Here is a 13307-nt window from a genome sequence, read left to right on the forward strand (position 1 = left end):
GACTAAGTTTTCTGATGGATAAATATTTTCTTTAAATCAAATATTGCAGTATTATAGATCTAAATGTGAAAAAAGAATTCATCAAAAGGACCTACCTTTTACAAAGGAATGAAGGGGAGACTTATCTAGGAAGGGAGATTTAATGAAGAAGAGAAATTCATCCCACGCACTCTAAAAGAAGAACAATATCTGCCCTTAAATTTTGAGAAAATCAGCATTTCTCCAAGTTTGAGGGATACATTTTTTTTCCATGAATTTCAGGGATAATGTGGGAAGGCTATTAAAATAATATATAAAATTAATGATTAAATTTTATAAATACAGATCAATAAAAAATGTCTAGAAATAATATAAGTAAATCAAAAGAAGCTGAAATTTTAATATAATCTATCTGATACACTGATCATCATAGACGTAACATGAAGCATGATATATATTGACTATTGAGAGATCCCTTATAAGGAAATACTGCAACGTTCATGATACTAGGTTCATTGAGCAATAGGCTAAGAAATCCAAGTTATTATCCAATTGATATCTTGGAATTTTCTCTTTTGGTAACTGCAACACAACAATAGGCATGATTTTTAAAAGTTTATTTGGGTTGGGAGGCCTTGTTGGGCTTCCCTTTTAGGGTTTTCCTTGTTTTAATTATTTTTTGAAATTGACTAAAAATAGGATGCCCTCAAAGCTTATAAAATGAGGGATAGGGAAATAATGTCTCCTCCAAGTTCCTAAGACATCACCCAGACACACATGGATTTGTCTCAACAGAACTTTTGAGAAAACCTAGTTGTAGATAGAAAGAAACAAGAAAGCTTACCAAAAACTTGAATTAAGCTATTAATTGTTATTTAATATGTACTGTTTCGTTCTTGACAAACATCTTTAGTTTTGGTTGTCTTGAATTCATTGTGTAATTTCTTAGGAATTTACATTTTGTTATGCTAGCTTATCATTCAATCTTCTTTATGTATTATGTTAGATTACATCATTGTGTTTAATTAAGACTTTAATAGCAGTGTACTTTTACATAATTACATTACATCATCACTTGTAACATTTAATTAAACACTTAGTTGTTTAGTTAAATCACACATGTACCAATTTAATCATGGAGGTATTGAGTAATAGAGGGTTGCAAGATTAAGCTAAATCAAGCTTGACCAAGGCATCAAATATGGAGACAATTTTTGAAACTTTAGATGAGTTGAATTTCCCCACCTTTTGAAGAATTTGGTAACAAATCATCACATCCAATGGCAACAAGTGCAGAGATACGTGGTCCTATAGCCTTGGGAAGCAATGGATTGGTTTATAATTATATGACAATTTGGTTAGTTGGGCAGATTTGATCCCCCTGCCTCTTTTAGAATGTGAGATTGAGCGCCAAGGGTTTATCTTATTTTGTTTTTTATTTACAATCTAATGAAATATTTCATCTTGAGAACACATCTCATATTAGAAGGGAAAGAGACCCACTAACATTTACACAATGGTGATATTTTTTCCTTAAGTTTATGAGGAATGAGTGGAAACTCTAAAAGCCTTTTGTTGGTATAGGCAGATGTGCTTGGCACAATAGGATCTATGTGAACTGTAGAGAAAGAGTCCACATCCGTGTCAATTGGAGACACAAGTACATCTAATGACAATTGGGGAACGACTGCGTGAGGAGAATCTAAGTCCATAGTAGGAGAGGATCCTGCTGTACTCTTCTCATGTGCTTCACCTTCAGGGTCAATGACATGAATCTGCACTCGAGGCTTCTCTTTTCCTTTTAGTGACACCTCTTGAGGCTGAATGACTAAGGCTCTACTCACCCTTAGCTTTATCCTTGTACCCAAGGAAGAAGCACCCTCTTTGGATTTGACCTTGACTTTGGACCTACGCTTGACTGGTCTTGCTGAATCACTCTCTGCTCCAACCTTGATCTTGATGGTTTTGACATTATTATTCTTCAGCCAAGCATTGGTGTTAGCAAGGATAGGCTGAAATCTATCAAAGATGGAAGTACATTCCTTCTGTGACCATTGAGGAGACGGAAGAGGAACTTCAACAACCCTTTGTTCTATATATTTTGAGTCAAGATTTTTCCCATCATCTATCATTACCTCTGGAATCTTGGTTAGATCCAGATGCACAATTTGCTCTAAGGTAAGCCTGCTGTAATCCATTCTCTTGACATCCCCTTCTGTGTGAAGATCAACCCATATATCCTCAAGGCGATGGACATGAGTGAAGGCTCTCTTGATTCTGTCCTTCATTCCCCGATAATCAAAATCTTTCCTCGCCTTGAACTTCTTCAACTTGATTTCTTGAAGTTCTATTTCCATTGGCTTGGCTCTAGCAGAGGTTGTCAAAGAATAACGACCAATTTACAATGGATTGTGAGAGGATATATTGATACCTTGCTTATGATTGGCTAATTGGACTCCATAAATTGTCATCAACTGCCTAGCCAACTCCATCAGAATGATCTTGTTAGAAGGATATCTCGAAAGCATGTATGGCTGATCTTCAAAACATCCAACTCTCATATAGGTGAAAGTTGGGAATTGTAGGAACAAACATCCATACTCTTTCACCTTCTTCTAGGCTGCCGCAAACACTCTTTTGTTTTTGAGTGTTTTATCAAATAAGCACATGAAATAGCCAAAGAAAGCATCTTGCACCCTCTAGTAGTGAATCCTATTGGGTCTCAAAGTGAGTTGTTCATAATACTTCCATACTTCCTCCTGTAGTGAATGCTATGTACACCAACTACAAATTCATGTAGAAGGTGAGGGTGGTTGGGAATTGTGGCAGCTGCTCACAGAGGTTATCACTGATGACTTCACCCTAGAAGATGTGAGATTTCCCTTTCCTCAGGATTACAATGTACTTGTACATCCAGATCTCAAATACATTGGAGTGTTTCAATCCCATTATTCTACTGAGAAGCGTGATCGTATTACTGACTTCTTTAATGAAATCAAATCGATACAACTTGGGCCACCTTGAGAAACAAGTCCTGGGAGTCTTGAGCCATTTGGAATTAATATGCCTTATGCAATCTAACCTGAAAGGCATGAGGTGGAGTTGGACAATAGGCAAGATGATGGCACTTCGCAGCATGGAAGGACTCAACACAATGTTCAACGGAGTTTCTTGATTGGGGACGGGCGGATGAGTTTTAGGGACAGGGGGACCAAGGGCCTAAATTTGGGGACGGCGAGGGGACGGTGGGGACGGTGGGGGGATGGCGACAAAGTAGTGGCTGGGGGGTGGTGCTGATATAAAAAATAGAGATGAATTGAAATCTTCAAGGCAAACTTTGCAATATAACATCTTTGTGAGTGTCCCATGAAAGTCCAACTAGTTCTCATGAAGTTAAAGCTTGCAATTAGTATGTAACAACATGTGACATATAGCAAGTGACCTAGTGACGTCCCTGCCAAAGGTGGTAGAAGTGGTGGTGCTGTGGGGGGATGTTTCCCCCAAGTCCCCAAGTCTCAGAAACATCTCCCTACAGGAGATGCGAGTTTTTTTTGTGGGGGGTGCGTCTCTGTGGAACACTGACTCAACATCATTGTACCATACACAAAGACAAAATCAAGTCCCTTCCATGAAGATATAAGGATGTTTTACATTCCTTTCAGAAATCCTAGAATCATTGCTTGTACGCAAAGGTGAAAAGCTTCAAGACGAAAGATTTAGTGGATCGAGGTTAAGGTGGCATCCCAATCATCACTCACCCAATCCAAGGGTACCAAGTCAAGGATGTCCAGATACAATGTACCTAACTCACCTAATGGAGACACAAAGTTCAATGTACCTAACCTCATCTCTCATTGTTGAGAAATTCAAGATGGACATGTGTCCAAATTATTATAATTATTTCATTGGCTAGAAGGAAGTTTGTTGTAGCAAACCCTAATTAGGGTTTTATTGTAAAATCTTGGCCGTTGATTGTGAATCAATTTGGGCCATTAAATGTAATGAGACCTCTATATAAGGCTCACTTCTCTCATTTGTAAAGGTTAATAGTTGCCAGACAATAAGGAGTAGTAGAGAATAGTTAGTAGATCATTAGCAGTTAGAGTAGGAGGAGAAACTTGAAATTGTCACCAAGACTTGTGAATAAACATCCTTTCCATTGAAGATATGGTGGAATGTGTTGTTCTTTCTACATGTTGCATGGTTTCTTGTTACTTTTCAATTTTTAGTTGAAGTTCATTGATTATGATGGAGACGTGGGTGGATGTTGATAATTCCTTGGTTCATACTTTTTGTAGTTTGCTGATTGTTAGCTGTAGTGCAAAGTTAGCTTGAACCTTGTTATCGTGCTAAGTTCAATTGTGGATATATGTTCAAGCTGCGCCATATTTGGGTATTTGAATGGATGTTCATGATATGAAAACCTTTATCATCCTTAAAAGATTGCACTAGTTTGTGAAGTTGTTCCTAGCATTGCAAAGCAAAGCTTAGTTTAAGGAATGTTCAAACATCATCCATTGTTATCATTAATCTCGAATTAGATTAGTTTATCAGCCCTCAATTCCTTTTGCTATTTGTTTTTCAAGTTAAGTAAGTCTTCATGTTCTAGCAACATTCATGTTCAACGTAAGTCCCCTTTGTGATTCCAAGAAAATCACATCACAATCATTGAGTCTATCTACGTATAAAAGTCAAGACCTAACTATCGGAACCTTGGAGTCGTCTCATTTGATCACATAGTTTAGCATTTGAGAGGTCTTTGTTCAAGAGAGGATAGAATACTTGGTATTTATTCTATGTTGCATGAGGTCATTAAAAACACATCAATAGGTGGTACCTCCATGGTCAAGATCTAAGTCACCGCGTTCGAATTCGAATTCAAATTTGGCAACCATAAAATTTGGATGAAATTCGGTCAAGGCAAAACAATTCGGAAAAACATTCGTCATTAAATTCGCCTTATATAATTATTATTTTTTAAATATAATTAATATGTCTAATAAATTATCAAAATATTTAAGATTGCAAAATAGATTTAAAAGCATTATAAACAAATTAAAATAATAATAAATTAAAAAATTTAATATAAATTAAATTTACAAACAATAAATAAATCTACATCTCTTTAATATTGATAACTAAATCTATATTAAAATAACATTAATCTTGGTCGAAAATAAAAGCTTTTCAGTTCATCTTTTAATAAAAATAAAGTAGTATTTGGTAACTATAGAATGTCTTTACTAAAAACAAAAAAGCAAAAACCCGATGGCTGTGCATTGCGAGAGAGGAAAATCGTGGCTGGGCAAGGGCACAGGAAAAGCGGCCAGGGGAAGTTGCGGCTAGGCAAGGGCACAGAAATAGCAGCGGTGGCTGGGCTTGCCACAAATTTCTGCCGAATTTTTCCTAACTTTGTTAAGTTTTTATACATTTGCCGAATTCCGAACCTGAAACCGGAAATTCGGCGAATGCGGTGTCTAAGGTCAAGATTATTTGTTCCTCCAGCCTCTTGCAATCAGGATTCTATCACGAGTAAGTTTCTTTTACATTTGTATTGTATACTTTAGTACTCAACATTCTTTAATTTATTTTGCATTTTTCATGCTGTAAGTTTTCTTGGTTTTCTCAACAATTTCAACAGGTTGCAAGTTCTTTTGCTGAACGAAATTGGAGTACATTCCAATTTGCATCTTCTATCACATAAGGAACACCACTTCAAGGATGGGTCAACGAAGCATTGGGATATAACCCTTGAGCGTACCAACTTGGATGCAACTATTGATGATCTTGCTTGAGTCACTATGGGTGATGATGATGAGATACCTACACATGATGCACCTAGTGGGAGTGGCACTACTTTGGGTTCAAATGATTTTGAACTTGAAAGCAAATGATGATTATATTGATCTAGATCCTTTTGATGATTGATGAAGATAGAAGACGATTATTATTTTTTATTGTCAATTTTGTAATCATAATGATTTTCATTTGAATCGTGAACCTAGACATATATGATACATTGATATATATTATATGGCATATGACACAATATGATAATATTGAAATTCTAAACTATCAATTGCCATTTGGCATTGATCAATGATGAAGTATCATATTATCAAATTTATTTAGTTTTACAGTTCTGTATATTTCTTAAATCTTGTGTGTGTGTGTGTATACGGACTTACCCAAACCCATGTACCCAAGGGCAAAAAATATTGCCTGTACCCATGTACCGGGTTCTCATACCCGTATCCGTGCCCAAACCTGTACTGGGAACACATCAGGACATTGTTTGACACTAGGAAGCGGATCGATAACATGGAGTTCAAGGAAGAAAAAATACAGTTGCATTATCAAGTCCACAAGAAAAATATGTTGTTCTAAGTCTGACATGTCACAAACAGTTTGGTTGAGAAGAGTTTTGGAAAATCTGGGAAAAGAACAAAGAAATTTGACAGTGCTATATATATATATATATACGAACTTACCCAAACCCATGTACCCAAGGGCAAGATTTTTTTGCCCGTACCCATGTACTAGGTTCTGATACCCATATCCGTGCCCAAACCTGTACCGGGAACACATCAGGACACTGTTTGACACTAGGAAGTGGATCAATAACATGGAGTTCAAGGAAGAAAAATACAGTTGCATTATCAAGTACACAAGAAAAATATGTTGTTCCAAGTCTAACAACATGTCACAAACAGTTTGGTTGAGAAGAGTTTTGGAAAATCTGGGAAAAGAACAAAGAAATCTGACAGTGCTATTTTGTGAGAATAGTGGAGCAATACAGCTGAGTATTTCAATAGAGGGCAAAAAACAAAATTGAAGCACCATTACGTGAGAGATTATAAGAGAAGAAAGTTGAAAGTTAGTTTTGCAAGTCACGGGAATGGATGGTAGATATAATGACTAAAGGGCTAGTAAAGTTAATACATTCAATTTCGAAGACAAAGTTGTAGATGAAGTTAGTTTTGCAAGTCATGGGAATAGATGGTAGATATAATGACTAAAGTGCTAGTAAAGTTAATACATTCAATTTCGAAGACAAAGTTGTAGATACAGGGATTTGAAATCAAGGGAGAGATTGTAGAAAATTCTGATGTCAAATAGGAGAATGTTGATGAAGTAAAGCTGACAAAGTCAACTAATGTTGATGTAGTTAGGAGAAGCTGATGAAGTTGAATTATTGATGTTGCTGAAGTTGAACTGTTTCTGTTGAAGATATTGCAGTTGTTGATGAAGATGATAGATGGATTATGTTGAAGCTGACAGTTAGTTATTGTTGAAGATGATAGTAGTTGATGAAGATAAAGACAGTTGCTGCTGAAGACATTTAGTTTGCTGGAATTTTGGGAGTAATTAATGATAGGCGGTTTTGTTTTAGGTGTGACTTTTCCAACAGTTTCAAGTTAGTTTTAGAAGGCTAAATTTAGTTTGTTATTTATAATTTAGTTACTCTTTTGGAGTGGGATTTTGTGGAGCTTTTAGGAGCTATATTTAATGGGCAAGATTTGCAAATTTATCTGCTCAGTTTTTGAGTCTTAGTTTTAGAATCGATCACCTAGTTGTAAGACTGCATGTAGGTGATTTAATTTAGGAGTGTTTTAATTGTTTGTTCATCTATTATTTTTAGAAGTGTGCAGCTCTATATCAGATGTGTTTTTTTTTTTCAATTTGTAAGCAAGAAATTTTGAGAGACAAAAATCATATTATATTTAGACTCAAGATTTGTCAATTTTCAGAATAAATAAAAGTTTTGTGGTGTCTAAATTTTTTAGAAGCCCCTGTCCCATACCAAATTCATTAATATAATGCACTATAACAGTTAAGTATGTGGTGCTAAGTGGAATTCCATTATCTACTATTTATGCCCGAGTGCTATATCATGTAATTTGTTTTCCTTTCTGTGCCTTAGATTTTTCAACTATCACAGCCACAGACTCAAGATTTTAAGCTGTGATTGTATGTGAATTTTAACATTATACTTTGATCCTACAATAGAGATCAATATTTGTTTTTACTAAAAGAGGGGTAAAAATTTATTCAATTAGAGAAAGAAATACAAAGTCAGAAGGGCGCCCAGTAGAGAAAAGAGCATTACACGACCCTGTCAGTTTCCACTAAGTTATCCAACAAATGAGACAAATCTGGAGATAATTGCTCCCTATCCACACAATATTCCAACCCTGCACATGATCAGAAGCCCACTTGGCCAAACAGTCAGCAACTCCAAAACAAGGACCAATTTCAAACAGTATTAAAATATGTTTGAGGTCATTTTCTCATGAGTTTCAAATCTAGTAGATGATAAAACATCATATTCGTTTCATCAGGATCTGATAAATTTAATATTTTAACTTCAGATAGTACAATATATGCCCTTGTCTGTCTTTGTCTGAATTTCAAGTTGTACAAGTTATATTGGTTTGCCTGAACTCTATAATTGAATCATGATTTATGAAGCATATTGAACCTGCTTGTTGGAGTTATAATGGCTATGGTCATTGTTGTTAATTGTATTTTGCAATAGTTAGTGATTGTTTTAACCATAGGTGAAAAACTTGGTCTCGGCAATAACTCGACAGGCCCAAAAATTTTAACAACTTGGGACTTGACAAAAACTAAGGGAAAAACTCGACAATAACTTGGCAATTTTATCAAACATTTTAAAATACATAACCGTTGAATTTAATTTCATTTTCCTTTTATGGAAACTGTGCCATCTATGATGTTTCTTGTATTGTTAAAAACATGCATCTAAAACTTATGCTTAACAACAGGGTCAAACTTGAAGTTAAAAATTGATGTTCATACAAATGTAAAATATTCAAATAGGTTTCTTGTTCTCTCAGCAATAAAAGTCCTCAACGGTAAAAACCATGTTTCTAAACCTAATGTTTATATATAGTATAACCAAATTCCGCATATCAACTTCACAGATCTATATAGTTCAAGATTCAAGAGCTCTGCCTTTTACCCATACAATATTTTTTCTTTTCTATTCTTCAGGTTGAGCGAAATCTTCACATTTCTTCGTAACCTTTTGGATTAATAATAGTGGACTACAATTTAAGACATGAAGGAAAATACATTTTGCTAGCAGGGTTAATTTGTTTCTTGTTCTGGTGACATAAAAATTTACAATTTCATTAATTAGATGTTGTTTTATGTTTATAGAGTTCAATCTCAAGGTTTAAGCCAGAAAATCTGAAGAAGAATGAGATTTTATTTGAACGTGTCTCTAATTCTGCAAAGAAGCATAATTGCACACCAGCTCAGCTAGCTTTAGCATGGGTTCTCCATAAAGGAGACGATGTTGTACCCATTCCAGGTAAATGAAACTCACAAGAAATAGGTCATTACAATTAGGGTACCCTATGGGAAACTCACAAGCGTTGTATTTGTACAGGAACAACTAAAATGAAGAATTTGGATGACAATATTGCATCATTAAGTATAAAGCTTTCAAAGAGGGATCAAGATGAAATTTCAAATGCAGTCCCAGAAAATGAAATTGCAGGTTTAAAAAGTACTGAGGAGGATAAAAACTCATGGAAATTTGCCTTTACACCCCCATGTGCATGACCATGCTTGAAGTTTATTGCCCATTACAAGTACATCTGTTAAAATACATTTATTCCATGACCAACATATAGGTCTTGACATGTTCGAGGCATCAACAGTCGTCGATCATCTGACTCATGGTTTCAAATATTGTTAAAGTGTATCTGGACATATCTACTAGTTGTTTTTGTGACTCTAATACATTTCACATGGTTAGATTTAAAGAAGAGAACGAGAGACAGATGGTGATGGTTCGAGTTTTTGAAATAGACACTCATTTATCAGAATATATGTTTTTGGACAGGATGAATGAACATATATGAATGAATGTTGAAGATTGATTGATATGGCTCAAGTTCAAGAGATTTGGAATTTATGTCACAACAAAACCTTGACATAAAATTGGTTTTGTTAGACTCTGGAACTTTGGATTCCTGTATGTAATAAGATGAAGTGAATTTTTGTTCTGACACATGTTTTAAGAAATTTGACATGAGATCATAGTGCAAAAATTGTTTACTGTTAAGACAAAAAATTCAAAATTTTTATAAGGTTTTCTAGACATCTCATGCTTGCAAGTCTTCAAATCCTGATGCCTTCACACCTACTTAGCCTCACTTATCTTTTGAATCTGATTTTTCTCTTCATTGTACAGCTCTCATGGGTGTCTTGAATGTACCAACAAATGCCTTTTTCTCTTCTTCTATTCTTCTCCTCTTGGAAGCTGATTTTCTGCACTCTTCCTTGTGCAATCCCTTAGAGCAACTTGCAAGTTTTTTCTCCAACCTTGTTGCTATTGATTGATTCCCTTTTAAATTAACTAAATGTTGTAGTTTGTAGATACTAGAACCCTTGTGAGGTACCAAAAAGAGGCACCCAAATTTTCTCTTTCATTTCCCTCCAATTGTCTTGAAATTCCTCTCTATATCCTTGAAATTCATCATCAAATGCTTCTAAACATGGCACCCAAGATTGTTGCAACATATCCAATTCCTTTTTGCTATAGATGCCTTTGAAAAATAAATAAAAACATAAACTTAGTCGTTCTCATTTGAAAACTGAAGTCTTTAATTATTTTCACAAAAATACTAACTTTTCTCGAGCCATTTAGGCACTCGAATTGAAAGAATAACAAAAAATATAATTCCAAAAGTCACTTTCCTCATTCAAACTTATCTAGGCATCAAAATTGAGAAAATAATTAAATTTTAATTAATTTTCCTTTACAAGTTTTCTCTACCGGGCCAGTGGACTTCTTCCCTAAAACCTTGAAATTGTGCAATATAATCACATTAAACAAACTAATTGCCTTTGATTTTTGAAATGAAAGCCGAGTTTTGATAAATGAAACTTTTTATCATTGCAACATTCCAAAAAATACTCTTGAAGTTTAAACCTAAACCAAAATTGATGAGCACACAATTATATTGAGAGGGGGTGGGGTAGGAGAATGAATCAATATGATACAATTCTTTACTTTGTCAAATCCATATCATAAACATATGAATTTCACAATAACTTTCACATTGTTGGAAATGTTGTCATTAATATCAAAGAAGTAAAAACAAAATTGTCATTGATGCCTCTATCACTATCAAGATAAATGGTCCTATAATGTTCAGCAATCATCATAATTGAAAAGGTTTATTGTTTTGTCTAAATCAAAGATTTAGACAATCATTGGTCTTGTGGTTGATCAAAGAATACTTTATGAAGATGAAGTCATTCACAATGTATATGAGTATATGTGAGACAAGAAAGGTGCAACTTCGGATTAAAGACTGAAGTAATTAATAATGGAGAAAGCGATTACCATTTTGAACAGGAGTTTGAATGAAGCATGGATGAAGAAAGCAAATGATTAAAGACGATGGAGACTGTTGACAAGGCATATTACAGTCCATTAGTATTGGCAAATAGAACTCAGAGAACAGTTGACTGCATGAACAGAACAACGGTGGTCAAGTAGCGACCATGACTACACCAACTACAAGCAATTAGACATGAATGATGTTTTGAACAACAATTACAGTATGGAAGGAGATGAGATTATATCAAATCAATTTGAAGGCAGCGCTGTTTACTAAAGATTACATTAAAGGTATGTGCATTTCATATTATGCTGGTTGATTGTATTCTCACTTGGAGAAATTATCTTGGCAAACGAAGGCAGTGAGATTCCAAATTCGTAGTGATAACTTCCATATATAATACTGCAGCGACTTATTATTATTATGCTGGCAGATTTAATAATGCTCAGAAAAATAGCGACGAGGACAAGAAACGAATTCCTGAAGGTTAAATAACATTCCCAATCTGCAGTGTATTGATTAATCTACATACAGAACTTGCAGAGGACGTTGATCAACTGTTAAGTGGAATCGAATCTCAACACTCCATTTTGTGATTATGTCAATTTGTATTCTCATTTCTTCAAAGGAATTGTTCATTCCGATCAAGTGATTAACATTCCGAGTATGACAGAAATAAAAAAGGTGCAGAAATTTATGTGTTTTCTACATTTGAAAGTTAGACAACAATCATAACATGATGCCTTAAGTCGAAAATGATATGACATTAGCCATATTTTGTTTTGGTCGACATAAAACTTCCGGCATGAATTCATTCACACAAAGTATATATTGTCGATACACAACTTCAGATGCAAAGAATGCGGTCACAGTGATTATGTGCAGCTATTAAAATGAGAAAAAATAACCTTGAGGAACCGTTAATACTTACAACAATTACACTTTGTCGGTGATTTCATTTGAATAAAATAATATGAAGGAAGCTGATTAATGTTAACTATAATTAATGATGAGTGAAGCAATACAAATATCTACGTAATGAAGTAGTGTGAATATATGTCACTTGATCATGTAAGAAGACGTGATAGGGGAGAGGAGCCAATATGTGTGCGGGTATCAATACATGTTATAGTACATAGATAAAATGAGACCAATAATGGTGTTCTAAAAATGTCATGTCAATATTTTTCCCCAAAAAAGTATCTCTAAAATTAAAAAAATAACCAATGATGTGATGCCACATCTACACACAAGTAAACATGACTTTAGTGCACACCTATGGATCTTATGACAATTTGGGACCATTTTGGACACCTTCACAAAAATGCATGCTGATGTGGCATCATATTTGACCATATGGACTTTAAATTTTGTTTTTGAGTAGTGGACATAAAGGAGGAGCAATTTGATTGGTTTGTCTTATTCATAAGACAAGTCAACAAGCAAAGACAAGATGCGACTTGCTTGGTGAGATTTATTTAAAGGTAATGTTTTATTAATTGCAAAAGAAATACTTGTCAAAGAAGTGGGATGACCTTTTAATTGTCAAAGGTTGCAAATAATAATTTGTAGAAAGGATACTATTCTAAACAAATCAAAGAAAATAATTAATAAAGAAATGGCATGACTATTCAAATAGAAGATTGTTTCCAACAGAGATGACTCTTGGAATTCGGTGGTATAAATAAAGAATAATAAAAGTGAGTGTGGTGTGTTCCGGGTTTAATTATTAAAAAGATAAAATCAGGGACGTAGAAGATGATACATAATTTGTAAAAAGAGTAAATCTGTGTATATGCTATGGAAATAAATTGGGAATTCATAAAAAGATGATAAATGCTTAATGTTGAAGGTGTAAAGAAAGATCAGGTACAAAGTTATGAGAAGATTGTGAAAGATCCAGTTTCAGACTTATGAGCAGATTTTGTTGAAATGATTAGCTAG

The 13307-nt window shown here is 34.5% G+C and overlaps 2 protein-coding genes across 4 annotated transcripts in view; both read left to right on the forward strand.

Annotated features, from left to right (window-relative positions):
• The window catches only part of LOC131051792 (probable aldo-keto reductase 1), an 89827-nt gene extending 79768 nt beyond the window's left edge, over positions 1-10059 (forward strand). For 2 of the 3 annotated variants that reach the window (XM_059214712.1, XM_057986396.2), the window contains exons 6-7: positions 9166-9319; positions 9398-10059. In XM_059214712.1, coding sequence (XP_059070695.1) covers positions 9166-9319; positions 9398-9573 — 330 coding nt within the window. In that variant the 3' untranslated portion in view covers positions 9574-10059. Of the gene's footprint in view, positions 1-49; positions 3183-9165; positions 9320-9397 lie in introns of those variants that run through there. The other variant, XM_059214713.1, reaches the window with a different exon arrangement.
• Positions 5106-6039, forward strand: LOC131860315 (uncharacterized). Its single transcript, XM_059214715.1, has 2 exons — positions 5106-5511; positions 5621-6039. Exons 1-2 carry the CDS (start codon positions 5214-5216, stop codon positions 5638-5640), a joined length of 318 nt encoding a protein of 105 aa, XP_059070698.1. The 5' UTR covers positions 5106-5213; the 3' UTR covers positions 5641-6039.
• Positions 10060-13307: the final 3248 nt, after the last annotated feature.

The sequence above is a fragment of the Cryptomeria japonica genome, chromosome 11 (genome assembly GCF_030272615.1).
Source record: "Cryptomeria japonica chromosome 11, Sugi_1.0, whole genome shotgun sequence".
NCBI lineage: Eukaryota > Viridiplantae > Streptophyta > Pinopsida > Cupressales > Cupressaceae > Cryptomeria > Cryptomeria japonica.